This window comes from Anabrus simplex, chromosome 1 (assembly GCF_040414725.1).
Source record: "Anabrus simplex isolate iqAnaSimp1 chromosome 1, ASM4041472v1, whole genome shotgun sequence".
Classification (NCBI taxonomy): domain Eukaryota; kingdom Metazoa; phylum Arthropoda; class Insecta; order Orthoptera; family Tettigoniidae; genus Anabrus; species Anabrus simplex.
The window spans coordinates 1,449,948,612-1,449,966,270 of NC_090265.1; the positions used below are offsets into that span (position 1 = coordinate 1,449,948,612).

General features: G+C 37.7%; 1 protein-coding gene across 1 annotated transcript in view; it reads left to right on the plus strand.

The window, feature by feature from the left end:
• LOC136858415 (pre-mRNA-processing factor 17) overlaps nt 1-17,659 on the plus strand; it is a 167,216-nt gene that overhangs the window by 94,303 nt on the left and 55,254 nt on the right. The window contains exons 5-7 of the mRNA XM_067137939.2: nt 1,571-1,785; nt 2,033-2,141; nt 9,419-9,573. Coding sequence (XP_066994040.1) covers nt 1,571-1,785; nt 2,033-2,141; nt 9,419-9,573 — 479 coding nt within the window. The remainder of the gene's footprint in view (nt 1-1,570; nt 1,786-2,032; nt 2,142-9,418; nt 9,574-17,659) is intronic.

The window sequence follows — 17,659 nt, forward strand, 5'->3', positions numbered from 1 at the left end:
GTGTGGGATGATGATAATGAGATAGGGATAGAGCGAAACCCAGTGACAGCACATAGCCTACTCCTGTTGAATAATACCAAGGGGTCGGCTCAAGGATTAATGTCTCCATCTAATGGATAAATTACCATCAACAGCTTCATACATCCTCACCATATGAACACTGCGGAGAGGTTTGAAATTGAATCTAGGCTTTCAGCAAGCAATCTAATGATTAGAAATCATATACCACCATCTCCCCTACACTACCAGTTAAACTGATGGTTAAAATTTCTTCCACTAATTGGACTCGAACCACCTAACTACAATGTCAAACGATAGAGACTTGACGCTTTAATGGTCATGTCCACCAGGCGGGCTTCTTAATGTTTATATCAAACAATTAAAGTGGCTTCTTGCTCACCACACATGAACCCTATTGAATATACTTGGAATCACTGGAATCATATCAGTGTTTGAACCCCACTGTTGGCAGCCCTGAAGATGTTTTTTCATGTTTTCCCTTTTTCACACCAGATAAATGCTGGGGGCTGTAACTTAATTAAGGCCACAGGCACTTCCTTCCCACTTATCCCATCATGGCCATAAGACCTATCTGTATCGGTTCAACATAAGGTAACCTGTAAAAAAAAATTAAAAAAAAAAAAAATTGGGATCAGTTAAAACTATCTAGCCCTTTCCTATCTTTGCCATAAGACCTATCTGTGTCAGTGCAGCATAAAGCAACTTGTAAAAAAAAAAAAGAAAAGAAAAACTTTGGGATCAGTTGAAACTATCTGTTTAGGATGTATTGTTAGTTCACACTATCTTCAGTACTTATTATGTACGGTAGAATCACCATTACAGAGTGGAACATGTCGGAGCAACAATACCTTGACAGTGTGGGGGAGGTATTCCAGCTTTACTACAAGGGAATTGAGTACTGTGTATTAGAAATTGCTGAAGAAGACAAGCATAATACAAACTTAGGAATGCATGCCATGTTCTTGAACAGACTGATATGTTCATTTGGCTGGTAAGGGATAAAAATTCAAGTAGATATGTTACCTCGACATATTTCACCTTCACTTTTATATTGAATGCCATTATCTGTTCAGTCCGTAGATGATGCAAAACTTTTAATTTTTTTTTTAAATGTGCGTAAAATGATTAATGAAATCAGGTACCTGGTCAATTTTATTTTCTGAGCATTTTAATTTTTTGTGCTATTTGTCAATCATCAGAAGTTGTATTCTTCAGCAGAATATGATGTATCAAGTATAAAATACTGTAATCATTTTAAAACTCCCATCATGTGGACTAAATACATACCCATTTTTCATGTTGGATTGTATCAAGGCAATTCCTACAGTGTTCCAATATACCAGCACACTGCAGAACTCATTATTGCAGACGTGATTAATACTCTGTATGCATTAATTAGTGAATTAGACAACTTAAGTACACAAAATAAGGACAGACTGTACCTAATGCCTTTTTACAGTCTAATCTGGGTAAATAATGTGTTATTTAAGTCTGAGCTTGTAGAATAAAGCAAATATTCTATTTACATGAAATTGTCATTGCGTTTCAGTTAAGGATCCTGTGGATTACCAGGGACGATCTTTCTTGCATCCACCTCAAGATGTCGGTGTAAATCTTAAATCAGATTCACCACCTGAACGTTGCTTCTTGCCTAAAGCACAAATACACACATGGCAAGGTCATACGAAAGGTATTTCTGCTATTAGGTGGTTTCCAAAATATGCTCATCTGCTGCTGTCCTGTAGTATGGACTGTAGAGTCAAGGTAGGTTTTCAGAATTGAATGGTTTAAATCTCTTTCTCCATGCATTTGTGACTAAAGTATAGTTAGCACAGTTCAGCATTTTTATCACATCAATGAATCTGAAATTATGAATTTAAGAAATGTTGGACTTTTCTTTTCATTGGAAAAGATCTTCCAGGGGCTTATTTCTGGAAACATTATTGTGAAGACATTTAAAATGGGTGGATGCTAATTCATTTTGCATTTGTTTTTTTGTTTTGTTTTTCAGCTTTGGGAAGTGTATAAGGAACGACGATGTATTCGTACATATTATGGCCATCGCCAAGCTGTAAGGGATATTAGTTTCAACAACAGTGGGGAACAATTTTTGTCTGCAGGTGAGTAATCTTTTCATGAAAGTGCACAAAAGCTTAAGAAAGCCTTACCGATATTCAGCTGGCCTAATTCTATAGGTGAGAAGAAAAATTAAAGTTGTCAGGATAATTTACCTATTTTTATTTTTCAGTGTCATTGGTTCATTGTATATCTGAACTTCGTTGTGAATGGAATCGTGTCAACGGTACTGGTATGGAAAGATGCTCTATTCAGTAGCATTTCCCATATGTGAACTTTTGCCCCCTCAAACTTAAATCGTTCATAAAAAGTAGAAGTATTGGAGGGATACATTGATGACTACAGCCCTAATTTGTCTGCATAATTCAGTCCATTATCTTCGTTGGTTTACAGTTCCAGTTCCCCAAGTGCTTATGATACTTATGATTTGTGCACCGGAGTTAAATGAGACAGTGTCCATTTTTTTTACCAAATTAAAATTTCGATGTATGTTTACCATATTTTCTGTGCTCTTTTCCAGGGTCAAAACACTATCTTTTATGCGCAGTAATAGCTAACCTAGTCAGTTGAAAGTAAAAGGCACCAAGTCAAAATTTGTGTTACCTTATGCAAAAGTAGTTTACAAAGCTTTTCATTAAAATAACAGACAAGTTAAGCAAACTCTGAAAAATATTATTTTAGCTTTCCTGTAAAATTGTGATCACTGTATCTTTGAAACCCCCATGATTTCAAAAATTCAAATTTCACACGATGGTTGCCCTTAAATGTTAGTTGCTCGCTAAGAAATAGTTTGAAAACCTTCCATCCCTAAGGGGATGAAATGGGTGCTTTCTACTTTTTAGGTGCTTTTAGATCGGCTCACCGGCTTGTGCAAGACCTTTGGACTACAGATGGTGCAGGGATCAATGTTTTCCATAGCAATATCAGTAGGGCCCAGATGTTTATGACCTAAAAACATTAAACATATCCAAGCATTTATGACCTAAAAAATAAAAAGAATATGAAAATATTACAATAAATAATAATAATCATCATCATCATCGTTTCCCTTTATCCAGCTTTAGCCGGGTAGGGGCAAATATGGTTCCTCTCCACTTTCTTCGGTCTTTCCACCACTCCTCCTCCAACACTGTGTCCCAGTCCAGGTTTCTTTCTATAATACTGCGTTGGATTGTATCCTTCCATCTCAATCGTGGTCGTCCACGGCCTCTCCTTCCTTGGATTTGCATTTCCATCACTTTTTTTGGCATTCTTTCGTCACTCATTCGCTTTATGTGCCCAAACCATCTTAGTCGGCTCTTCTGTATTCTATCATTCATTTTTTCCACTCCAATTTCTTCCTGGATTTTCTCATTCCTTATTTTGTCTCTTCTACTCTTCTGTATCATACTCCTCAAGAACTTCATTTCGGCTGCATGTATTCGACTCTCATCCTTCTTTGTCATTGTCCAAGTTTCTGCTCCGTAAGTTGTTATGGGTACGTAATACATCTTGTACATAGTATCCTTTGCTTCCATTGGCACATCTTTGTCCCATAACATGTTTCTTACACTATGATAGAAACAACTTCCAGCTTGAATCCTCTTATTAATCTCAGCATCCAGTCGAGCATTCTCCATTAATTCACTCCCCAGGTATTTGAACATTTCCACTACTTCCAGGGGCTTGTCTGCAAGTCTAATCTGACCTTTCCCTTCTTTCTCCCCTCTAGTCATAACAAGAGTTTTACTCTTTTCTACACTTATTTTCAATCCACATTCTTCGATCTTCCCATTCACCACATTCAACTGTTCTTGAACCTTCCTGTCGTCTTCTCCCCAAATCACAATATCATCTGCAAATAACATCATGTTCATTTCTCTTCCTCCATAGGCTGCTTTTGCTGTTCTCATGATGTCATCCATTACTATTGTAAACAGGATTGGTGATAGAACACTTCCCTGTCTCAGCCCACTAGTTATTTTGAAACAACTTGTCCTGCCAACTTGTGCTTGCACGCAACTACAACACTCCTTATACAATGCCATGATCATTTTTATTAATCCCTGTCCAATTCCTTTTTGCACCAGACTGTCCCAAACTTTAGTCCTGGGGACACTGTCATATGCCTTTTCAATGTCAATGAAAGTCATCACCATATCATTCCCGTACTCCCATTGCTTTTCCATTAGTTGTCTCGTAATGAAAATGGGCTCTATTGTTGACTTTCCACTTTTGAAACCAAACTGATTTTCCTGTATCTGATTCTCAACCCTCAACCTTATTCTACTTTCCAGTATCTTTTCCATTATCTTAGCAACATGGGATATTAGAGTACTTCCCCTGTAGTTCTTCAGAACTTTCTTATCTCTTTTCTTGAAAATTGGGATGATTATTCCTTTTTGCCAATTCTCACGGACCTCCTTATTCTCCCAGACATTCCTGTGAACCCGATATGTCCACTGCAGGCCTACAGCTCCAGCTGCCTTTATCTTCTCCACTGAAACTTCATCTATTCCAGCAGTTTTTCCATTCTTCATCTTTCTTACTGCCATTTTAATTTCATTCATTGTAATTTCTTTATCCATTTCTTCATCAACGAATTGCCTTTCCTGGTCGTCCATTGAATGACTGTCATCAGTTCTTATGTCAGCAGCTTCTGAAAATATTCTCTCCATCTATTTCTTATTTCTTCTGGCTTTGTTAATATTATGCCACCTTTATTCTTCACAAATATGGTGTTTACTTGATCTCTCTTTTTGTTTCTTAAGATACCATACAGTAATTTCTTGCTGTCCTGCATATCATGTCTCAATTTCTGTGTGAATAAGGCCCAGCTTTTCCTCTTTTCTTCCTCCACTACTTTCTTGGCCAAATTCTTTGCCTCCACATATTTTCTTCTACTTTCTTCAGTCTTAGATGTTTTCCGTGCTTTTCATGCCATTTTCTTTTCCTTCACTTTAATCTTTACTCTATCATTCCACCAGTGCGTCACTTTGTCTTTCACATTTCCTGATGTTCTACCACATACCTTTTCTGCACATCCAACCAGTGCTTCCTTAAATCTTCCATTCATCTTCAACATTCCCCACCTCCGTCCTGGGTACCAAGGGTATTATTTCCCTTTGAAATTCTTCTTCTATGCTTTTCTCCTTCAGCTTCCATACTTCAATTCTTTTCTCTCTTCTTAATGGGGGTTTTTCAATCTTTCCAACTTTCAATTTTCCTATCACAACTCTATGATCTCCACCAAAGGCTTCTTCAGGCATTGCTATTACATCTAAAAGGTTCTTCCGGTGTTCTTTCTCTATGATTATATAATCAGTCATGGTCTTTGTTCGTCTGTCTCCCCAACCATACCTTGTAATCTTCTGACTGTTCTTCTTCCTAAACCATGTGTTTCCAACAATAATTTGATTCCTCATGCAAAAGTCCACCAACAACTCGCCTTCTGGGTTTACATTTCCATATCCAAAGGGCCTTACAACATCTTCCTTTCCTTGTCTTTCCATTCCAACTTGTGCATTTAGATCTCCCGTCAATAGTACTTCCTTATCTTTTATCTGTCTCTCCACTTCCTCCAAGAAGTCCTCTAAGTGTTCATCTATGCAACCAGTTGTGGGGCATACAACTGAAATAGATCTTTCACGCCATTTTCAAACTGGAGTCTCATCATCATCATCCTATCCCTTACGTATTTTGTATATTTCACATATTCTTGGATTTCTTTTCTAAGTATGATGGCCACTCCATTTTTTGCTTCAGGTCCTCCGCTGTAATACAGCCTGCATCCTTCTCTCAGAGGAATCTCCCCTGTACCCCTCTTCTTGGTCTCGCACAGTCCAAGTATGGCTATATCTTTTTCTATCATGAAGTCAACCAGTTCTTCTGTCTTTCCCGTCAGTGTCAGTACATTTACTGTTGCAATCTTGATGTAGTTTGGTGCTGGTTGCCCATTTATTACAGTTCCCCCAGCACCTGAAGAGCTGCGCGTCGCTTTTAGCAGGGGACGCCCTAACCTTTTCTGAGGCACCATATCTGCTTTGTCCATATAGGCTATTGTTACGATGGGCTCGCCACACCCAAAGGCATTTTATACCTACTGCCAGGTTCAAAATTAGGCCGCCCCTAACATGGAGACAGACGCCTTTCGTAGTCGCTCCTCTGGAGTACAGACGCTACGGGCTTGCCCCTTCCGTCATCTCTACCGTACCGAAGTCCACCTTCTCTGCCGTAGATGCCGTTGGGGTCTTCATTTGCCGCTGTTTAAATTAACATTATATTGAAAATATAGTTTTAAAATCTAGCACATTCAATAATAATAAATAAGTAATAATTCATATTTCTTATTATATTTTGAATTTATTTAACTACTCAATCCAGAAGTAACTCTCAAATCTGCACAGAATAAAATAAATGTCACATTTTGATGGGTGATCAGAAAGAATGACAGTAGCAAATGACATACATTTTAAAGTTTTCAGATAGGAACAGTAAGAAGACCGCTCAACATCGCAGGATGTTATTGGGGCATATTTTAAATAAGTCAGATCATTAGAGTTCAGTTGAGGCTCACCTTCATGGAATGTTGCCAGTTTGCCACTCAGAATGTTGCTAATCTTGGAGAGAGTAGAGTATCCTTCATTTCGAATCAGCATACACTGTAGTTATGCATTTACACATTCACCAACTTCACCACTTTCAGCCTTTAACTCGCTTTCACCTTTTTTCACCAGTTGAAAGGCATTGCAGAGTTGAACACCAGTATCTTCTAATTGTACGATTGTTGTTGATATTATGCTGAAATTTGATTTGATATAAGCAAGATTTCCAGTCAGTGTGGTACTTGAAAACAGCATCTTTGACAGTTTTGATGGAGGAAGCTTCGCCTTCATTGAGTGCATTAACATCTTTGATAACATTGTAATTGGTACAATAGTAGATTGCAGCATTAAGCCAGATTCTCCAACATGTGAAAATGGGTTGGGGAGGCAGTGGTGCAGAAGGTTCCATTTCCTTTAATTTCTGCATGTGTAGTGGTGCTCTGAAATTTCCTTGAATTTCTTCCACAAGTCCATTTAGTGCATGTGCAGTGCATGATACATGTATCATTCTAGGATAGACAAGCTGCAGACCTTTACCAGTTTTCACGATATAGGCAGCTGCATCAGTGATCAGAAGTAGAACATTTTCTCTCTTCACTCCTTCAAGCCACAACAGATTCATTGCATTATCGAAGGTAACAGCAGTTGTTGAGTGGTTAGTTCTGTCCAATGCTTCGCAGGAAATGAGACATTTATCTCCTGCTCGGTGTCCCCTTAAAACACCGACAGCAACATTTGCCGCGTATCTCCCTTCATTGTTGGTAGCTTCATCCATAGAAACCCAGATCTTGTTAGCAACGCAAGATCGTATTCTATTTAAAACATCTTCGTAGCAGGTAGTCACGTAGTTCCTGAGAAGTGTTGTTGCATCAAAGTTCATAATTTTCATGATCCATATTGATGACAGTATAATTATTGTATACAAATGAGGTAATCCACCTAATCAATACAGCATAAAATTAGTACTTCAGAAAATTTAATTATGGTACTAATTTGATATTATTAATGGCGTGTGTGTGGCCTCTGGAGAGGCCTGGTGCAGGTCTTTTAATTTGACGCCGTATAGGCGACCTGCGCGTCTATGAAAATGGGGCCCTACCTATGAATGCTTAACATGGCACACACACCCAGCCCCTGATCCACTGGAATTAACCAATTAAGTTTAAAATCCCCGACTCGGCCGGGAATTGAACCCGGGACCCCCTGGACTACCATTTAGCCATGTAGTCAGACATTTGATATTATTGATATTAGGCCATCATAAGTCATAAGATATTAAAAAACTTTTTAAAAAAAGCTAATTGGCCATAAATATAACAAAAACAGATAGCATAATACTGGAAAATAGTTCTGATCCAGTATTCAATATCCACTAAAACAAGTCACTGTCTTGAGGATATAATACAACAGTTGAAAAATCTTATGATCTGTTGGTATACTTGAATAAATATAAATCACTGTTTTGAACACATATAAATAATTTGTTGGACACTTGTATAAAATTAAAAGCAATTGTTGATAAATTAAGATACAATAGATTGATGTTAATTTAGATCTTGTTATGTTTCATAACATAATCATCTAAGGTGCATTAATGCATTAATACACTTTAATACATTAATTTAATTAATTTTTAATACATTACTTTAATATATTAATACATTAAAAGTGCATTGACAAGGTGGACCCAAGATAAACTATTTTAAATAGTTTCTTGAATAGATAAAGGTGTTATTGCGTGCTTTATGCTGTGACAACAATGACGTTCATGAACACTGTCTACCAGTTGATAAAATGCCAAAAATTTGTGAAATATTTGATCATTTTTTTGAAAAATGTATCAGTTTGTACTGCCTTAGTGAATACATGACGATTTGCAAAATGCTCAAAGGTTTTTGAGGCAAATGCACTTTCAGATAATACCTGCGTAATAAGCCGGATAAGTATGGTTTGAAAACATTCGGACTAGCAAGTGCAAGAACGTACTATACAGTGAAAATGGAACTCTGTGTAGGCCAACAACCCATTGGACCCTACCAGCAGGTAAATACACCAATAAAAATTGTTGAATGAATGTACAGCCATCTCTCAAAAGGGATAAATATCACGATGGATAATTGGTTTACCTCCGTTCCTCTTGTAGCTCATCTGTGAGAAGTTCATAATCATACAGTATGAACTTCATGATCCGTATTGACAAACATTCACATTAATAAGAAATGAAAATGAAGGTTGACCTATTCAATACCTATTCAATATGATGTCAAATAATTTATACAATGGGACCGGTTCCAACCCCATTATGGGTCATCTTCAGCTATGGACTAAAATTGACAATATATAGTGCAAATACAATCAAATTAACACTTCAAAAATATCATGTACATGTTACAAATTCTTTTACAAAAGAGGCAAAAGATCTCTCAGTCTGTAACACTATAATTAGTGAATTTAAAGTCTACTTGTCCTATGTGACATTGCCATTGGTTTTAATCTAAAATGAACAGTCCTAATGAGAAACCTCTCTACATGTACAATTTAAATATTACAATTGGACCTGAGCTGTTACACATACAGTATTACAATACAACATTAAGTAAGCACACAAGATGGTTATTTTAATTTTCAACACCAGTGTAACAGCTCAGCTTCACATTAAATAAACCCATTAATAGGTATAATGATTTCCTAAAAATGGTTTAATATAGATGTTCTATTTTTATTTTATTTTTTTATAGCATACGATCGATACATTAAACTGTGGGATACTGAGACTGGGCAGTGTTCTGCTCGCTTTACAAGCAGAAAGATCCCATATTGTGCTAAGTTCCATCCAGATGAAGACAAACAGCATCTTTTTGTTGCTGGAACATCAGACAAGAAAATTATTTGTGTAAGTAGAGGGAAATCTTTAATATTCACATGATGAGTGTAATAAACTGATATCAGATAAAGTGACTGCTGGCAGTGGATAAGAAAAAATAGGAAGAGCCTCTCGCCTAAGCACGCGTAAAGAAATGACAATAATGCTAGATTTTAAGTCTTCAGGTTTTTTCCCCTGTAAGGAAATTGAAAAAGACTAATAACAAAGTCAGCCAGGCTGAGTTGCTCAGATGGTATAGTGCTGGCCTTCTGATCCCAACTTGGCAGGTTCGATCTTGACTCAGTCTGGTGGTATTGGAAGGTGCTCAAATACGTCAGCCTTGTGTCGGTAGATTTAATGGCATGTTAAAGACATTATTCCGGCACTTAGGCATCTCCGAAAACTGTAAAAGTTGTTATTAGGGCGTAAAATAATTAACATTTCATCATCATCATTATTATAAACAAAGTCAAATAAATAAATGTACAAACAAAGTCTGTATTTAACTTTGCAGTAAAGCAAGTGTTTGCATTTTGAGCTGTATAATTTATTGAAAGAAAATTCTTATATAGCTTGTTGTAGCAGTTAAGCCAGTTCCTTGAAAGGATTGGAACACTGAATTTAGGAGATTGTTGTTTTGAACTGTGGTTCTGAGGGTCGTGGTTCTGAGTATATTTTATGAGGTAAATACTGGCATGGTATCTAATTTCAAGTCCTAGGGCATATATCGCACTTCTAAACCCTGATAATTACAGTTCATGCACTAGAGACCCAGAATAACAGATTATAACAAATCTTGCTAATGCTGACAGCTTAAAATATTTCTGTGACTTGTCACGGCTTTTTGTTCATTTCTTCAACAATCATTATTTCAAGATCCTTATCTTTCATTTGTGGTTTTTTCTTTCAAAGAAGGAAGCCATACCTTTTCAGCGTTGACTCAGTTAATACAATTTATAGTTTATCAGACTGTTGAAAAGATTAAATGTAACACTATAACATAGCTATAACCCTGCCTGGTGGCCATGATCATTCTGGGATCCAGTCTCGTGCAGCTTGGTTAGCCAGTTTGAGTTTTGTTGGTTGAAAAACATTTCACCAGCAGAATGTTGGCCGGCAGGAGTGAGGGCAGGATGGAGTCTTGAGCAGACCCCTTGATGTTATTTGACAGGATTAGGCTATTCATTGGGTTTCACCCTCTCTCTTTGTACTATCATATATCATGTCATTAATTTCATCTCATTAATTCCTCTGAGGAGATAGACATCAGGAAGGGCACATTATCTTAGGTCAGCATAATCAATACTAATCAAGGTCTAGAGGGCTGCAAATGTTCTCTATATTTCTATATATTGATGTGCTTTTTTGCATTTCTCCCCTATATTTCTGTGTACATTTATGGCTTCAAATGCATATTTGTGTGTGCCTTTGTATTTCTGTGCTAATAAGTGGATTTTTTTGGTGTTTATTTGGTTCATTTAATACACACATCATTAAACTCTTATTTAAACCAATGCCATGCACCTATTCTGTTATGAACTTATGGAAAATTCTAGGTTATATAAATAAATGTACAGTTTATATCATTATTATCCTTTACAGTGATTTATATTCCTGCTTGCAAAAATTTTATAATGTGTGTTTTGGTTGCAGTGGGTTGTACTGAACCCTTGAACTTACTGTTCCATCGTTGGTCGTCTGCCTCAGCTACTTCAGTAGAGCAATATTGTACTCTTGGATTTTGGGGCCGTTGCAAGTTTTTTTTTTCTCTGTCACTTCACCGACCAAACGATAGGGTTCAGAGGAGACGGGCATAAGTAGTTTGAATGCGGAGCAAACATGTGCTTATTAAAATATTTATTCAATGTAAATCACAATCATTTATTTATTTAATAAGCAAGAAAAGTCACTTAAAATTTTCACAACATGTTTTAACGCAGTCACAATGAGTGGTAAAGTTCTATTGAAATTGTGTATTATTGTCTTTCAAAGAATGAAAATGTAGTGTAACGTTCGTGGATAGCAAAAACCAGAAAAGAAGTTTTAAAACCTGAAAATCAGGCAACATTGATCCAAACGATAACTGAGAGTTAACCCACATGATCCGTGGAAAATCTGACCTTCAACAAGTAGAATTCCAGATTTACATTTAATTAAGGTTATCCACCAGTCGACTATCCTATCGGTAGAGTTCGTGGTTTATAGCATTTAAAAATCAAAGAGTTAACATTTTGATATTCAAATTTAGCATTTTGTAGCATCTATACTTCTGGAATTTAGCAAATTCATAATTTGATTACAAAGTTGTCACATAAAAATATCTGTATCGCTTACATAAAATGTTCCGATTTTTAACTCTCGGCACGCCCTTTGTTCGTCACTTCACTTCTACCCATGGCTACCAGACAATAAATCGCTACCGTACTTTTAAAACAGAAATGAAATGAAATGAAATGAAATGGCATATGGCTTTTAGTGCCGGGAGTGTCTGAGGACATGTTCGGCTCGCCAGGTGCAGGTCTTTTGATTTGACTCCCATAGGCGACCTGCGTGTCGTGATGATGATGATGAAGACGACACATACACCCAGTCCTCGTGCCAGTGAAATTACCAATGATCTTTAAAATTCCCGACCCTACCGAGAATCGAACCCGGGACCCCTGTGGCCAAAGGCCAGCATGCTAGCCATTTAGCCATGGAGCCGGACTTTTAAAACAGAACTAGTACTCAACACCTATGTCAAGAATAACCGACTATGATCAAGGGTCAGCACAAAGTGAATGAACGCGTGTGCCTGAAAGTGTATTAAGCTGTTTGATTGGTTGTTCTCTGCACTTCTCTTTCGCTGTTGAAAGATATTCTACACATTGAAAGATTTCACCTGAAATAAATATAATATTTTATTTTTAAGAAAGTGGATTATTTTTAAAAGATATGTTTACTTCGCATAAAACTGAGTATTTTGCATCTATTTCACATGAATAGTATAATTTTGCATTTAAACCAAATTTGCATTGTTTTGCTAATTCGAAATCGCCAAAAACCACTCGTAAGGGTCATGTAAGATGAAGATTCATACACTGACAATGTTTAAACATATTTTGCATTTATCGCAAATGCTAAAAACCACAAACTCTACCTATCGGATATTGGAACACCCCCCTGAATGGATCCTTAATCGAACCAAATCGACTATCAGTTGCTTGGGATAGGTTGTAAAATATTACTTGAAAGCATGGTGTTCATTACAAGTTAACAGCAATTGTCACAATCAAAGGATCAACGTCTGACATAAATAATGTAAATAACGAAAAATGAAAATAAAATATATTAACAGCTGGCGAATCAAAACCACCTTCGTAGTGAAAAGCCTACAAAAGCCAACTAAGTGTCAACACACAGCATTATCATATTATACCGGACACCCGAACAATAAATCTTAAAGTAAAGAAAATAAAATAGAAAACGAAAGTTCATCAGAATTGAACACGCGCGGCTTAGTAGTAGTGATCAGTCTCCATTAGCCAGGTTTCAACGTGGGACAACCCTTACATTCATGCCAATACTGATGCAATGCTATTATGGGAGCACCTTCTGGCTGCTAAGAATTATGCTGAAACATGGCCTAAATATTACCTGCTAATATCTTTCACATTCGTATCCACTACTGCAAACACTAACATCATTCAAGTTGATTCACAAAAATGCCTAACTTATGACTTGACTATGTACAGACAACGCCCTAATCCTGTTGTTGAGCCAACATCACAGTGTCTACTCATCCTTAAGTTATATAATACACCTGGCATCGTAAATCTACCGTTGAGCCAACGTTATGGTATCTACGCATCATTCATACTGCCAGATGAAATCAAAAGTTTTAACACAATGTCTGAATATTTATATCTGATCTCCGTTGAAACTCTAACACATGAAGTGAAATTCGCCACAAAAATAAACTTGAACCTGGAAATATACTGTGTCTATTTCCTACAGTAAAGCGTGAAGTTGGAATTAAACATCATGTCCAAATAGCTTAATCTATTCCTCAATACAATCTCAACATGGCTTTAGATATTCTACACTTTAAGCCTTCTTCTTAATGTTGCCTGAGTGATGACTGATGCTCTTGGTTGAGGAGGGGTTATTTATGCATTTTCTAGGGATGCTTTGCTTGGCGTTATCTACTGTTGTGCAATCATTCCATTTAATGACCACTGGACTGATTTCTTCAAGACTCACCCCAGAGATTCCACCTATTTTTCCAGTCATAATAGTGTTGTTTGCTGATTTTTCCTGTTTCTTTAACAGGTATAATTAATTAATTAATTCATTCATTCATTCATTCATTCATTCATTCATTTTGTGTATGAGGGTTGCCGCGCATTTTGACAGTATGTCATTGACACTTGTGTTTCTCTCGGCCAAGATAGGTGCTATCTTCTCTCCAGACCTAATTAAATACATTTCCACCCTGTGGACTTAAGCTTCATCAAATACTTCCCAAAATCTTAATTACTTATTTCTTTGTCAATGACAGTGCCGAAATCTTTCGCAATAAGGGTTATTATCCAGAATTTCATAATTAATTACCCGAGGTCTTCCGAAATGTTCTGACCTCGTTCAATGTTTGGTGAGCCACTTCCCGCTGTGAGTTGTCATGCCACAGAACGTGAGATAAGCTTTGCAATAAAAATATGGCTGCACTCCATCTTGTAGTTGAAATTTCAGCAAGATGGTTCAGTACTTGTGAACATAACAACATATGAGTAGTGCATATTGATATAAGCTGTATCGTTATTGATCAGCTTATGGTTCAACATTATTACTTGTGATACTAACCAAACATCTGCGTGGGTATGTAAATCGTATCAATTCTGTAAAATTAAATTCTGTGCAATTACATCCAATAACAGTAGAACCACGATTATAATATACTTGAAATTAAATTCCTAATTTAAGCAGCCTGTTCAATGATATGCTGCTGCACTTAATTGTATAACTCAAACCACTAACACAACTAATGAAAACACTTCCATTGTACTAGATTTCATTGATAACAAAAAGTCAGACCATGGTCATATTAGTGAGCATCAGTATATAATCTCCCAGACTAAGCTCTGTCTACCATAAATTGCAGCTGAAAGAGCACGCCGAGTGTTGAGCTGTGGAAAATAACTCTGCCCCTAAAGGGGTCAATGATTTTAAGCGGATGATCGTTAGGTGAGCTGATGGGGCCTTGAGTGGAGGAAATGCCATTCCAACCCCATCATGCAGCGTCTCTTCCCCATGTTAGGGGTGACTGCTAATGAAGGCCACTCTTTTGTCCTAGGGTAGGAAACTGTCCTTAAGGCAGATGAACTAGATATACATCTGGTCAATAGCATAGGATCAGGCAGGCAAGAGGAAACCACCTGATTATACGCCCAAGAGAGCTTTTCATGAATTCACTGTCACATGAATAAAGTTTTGCCAGGCGACCCGGCTAGCAACTGGCGCTGCTCTGATTCCAGATCAGGCAGTGTGAAGGTTACTGGGCCTGTAGGGGGGGAGGGGGGGGGGGGGGAGGACAGGCCCTACATGCAAAATTTGTGACTGGACCCGCAACTAAGCTGCAGCTGAGAAAGACAATTCATTGGTACGTGGAATGTGAAAGGTCTACTGCAGACAGGAAAGCTGAATCTCCTAGAGCGAGAGCTAATGCGACGGGATTGATATTTGTGGCATATTTGAAATACATTGGAAAGATCAGGGTCATTTGCACACAGACCATCTCCAGATATACATATCAGGGGCCACTAAAATCGGACAGAATGGTGTTGCGTTCTTTGTTAACAAGATAATTGCTCAGTCATTGTAGTCTTATGAACCCATAAATGACAGGGTTATTAAGATCATTGCTTGCAGCCAAGCCAAGGAAACTACATCAAGTGTTGCAGGCCTCCTTCTTAGCATTGACAGGTGTCTGCACTTCTTTGTTCCACCACCAAGTCTGTTTGTCCACAAACCACTTAATTTTGTCTTTCCGAGACTGTCAGCTGCTGCCATGTGTATCTGATCAGCAGTCTGAGCCTAAATTGTTTCTGCAGGCTGATCAGTGTTCACTCTAAAGTAATGAGCTTTGCCATGAACATTTGGAGAGTTTCCACCATTTTATTCTTTCCAAACCAGTATTCAGAGGCCAAGGTGGTTTCATCCGCTCATTTCAAACGCCCAAAACAAGCAGTTGATGTTGAGGGGCAATGGATTGTGATGGGATTACTTTTGCATTTAATATCAACTTGAAGTCGTACCTGTATACCATTCGGTATTCATTCTGAGTGGTATGCTCACCACTGATGTAAATAATGAGGTGTGTTGACCTTTTCTTAAATAATGTGTTGGCAATGATTAAATCATGTGATTTAGCAATGTATAAGATCTTGCAACCCTCATCATTTCATGTCACAAAACCATGGTCTCCATGGTGCTCTGAGTTTTGGAGTAATGACCACCACAACTCCATTTTGAGCAGAGCTTGTACCATAATAGAGGATCTTGTAGCCATCACCTGTGTCTTTTGATTTTAACTCTTTCCATTTTGTTTTCTGGATGCAGGCATTATCGATTCAGTGGTTTCTCAGGGTCTCTACCAGTTTGCGGCTTCTTCCAGTGAGTGTCCCAATATTAATGGTGGCTAGACATAGACAGGGGACTCACTTCTTTAGCCCGCTCTCTGGGGAACGCCCTAGCCCATGAACTTTCATGAATAGCAGTGACAACCACTTTTGTTTCATGCAACAAAGAAGTACTCCAACCGATGTGTCGCTTCATCTGTCATTGAATTTTAAATCAGCTGCTCTTAATATAGAGAACATATGCTGTTGGAAGCTGCCCCTAATCTGAAGTTCAGATGCTACCTCTTGGTTTTCAGTGGCATTTCCTCCACTGACGGGCCATCACCCTTCCAAAGGGGCTCTTCTGCCTGAAGCCGTTGGCTTGTTTGGGTTGTCAGATTATTTCCCATCACCCAGTACTCTGTGTCTGCTCCATTACCTGGCATACAACATACTTGTAAAAGAAGTCAATATTTTACAGGTATGTTATAGTGTCGATTTTATGTTTTCGACAGACTGAAAACTACATTAGTTGTATCTTTCATATGTCTCAAAAACTCTAAATTTGTTTCCTAATTACTGTATAGTAAAAGTATTCTAGTAGAAAGTCTACCAGGCATTTTACATTATACGACATGGAAGATGTAGAAAGATAGAAGGCACCCATTTACTGCACTAAGACATGGTTAGGAACTCACAGACACAAGACATTCTATAACCTTAAGAGTTTTTAGACTTCTTTATATTTTTTTAATTGCTGGAATTCGAGAAAAGAAGGCACATAGGAGTGCAAACAAAGTTAATATTACAAAGTGATGGGAATAGATCTGATTTTCTGGCTAGGAACCATCCTAGACTTAACACGTTCCTTGCGGTTCGGGACACCATGTGTCCTGAAGCATGTTACTCTTATCCGTTGGTGTGAACTTCCCAAAATTGTGAAGTAAGTAACTACGTCCTAGTTACAAATTTCCAATAACTAATGGCAACATAGTGTTCCTATTGAAGTAAAGGATCGAAGCATACTGCTAGTTTCGATCGGCCTACTGGTGACCTCAAGGAATTTTTTTGCATCTTCCATTCATATCGCTTCGGGTCACCCTGTGTTTGGATTGTTGTTTAACCTATACTTTTATGTGGGAATCGCTCACGTGGTTACGGTGAACGAAGCCTACAGTGTTGCTGCCTTCAGCTGGTAGATTGTTGTTTAATATGAGGAGTACTGGTACCACCCTCCTGACATCTTGTGTAACCTATTCTTTTCTACATTGCTCTCGGGTAAGCAAATATAACTTTTCAGATTTTCATTTACTGGAGTGATTATTGATATGTTCACTATCTTCTGTGATAATATTTACAAGCAAGTTCACATCCTTATTTTTATGCAGGAGCCTTCACATTCTGACATACCAGTGGCACAGAAAAGAAAGAGGTTTAGGACGGCACTTGATCCCGGACAAATTGCTCATTATTTGGCATGGTGATTTCTCTTCAGTGTCTGTTGATGACCCTACGTACAG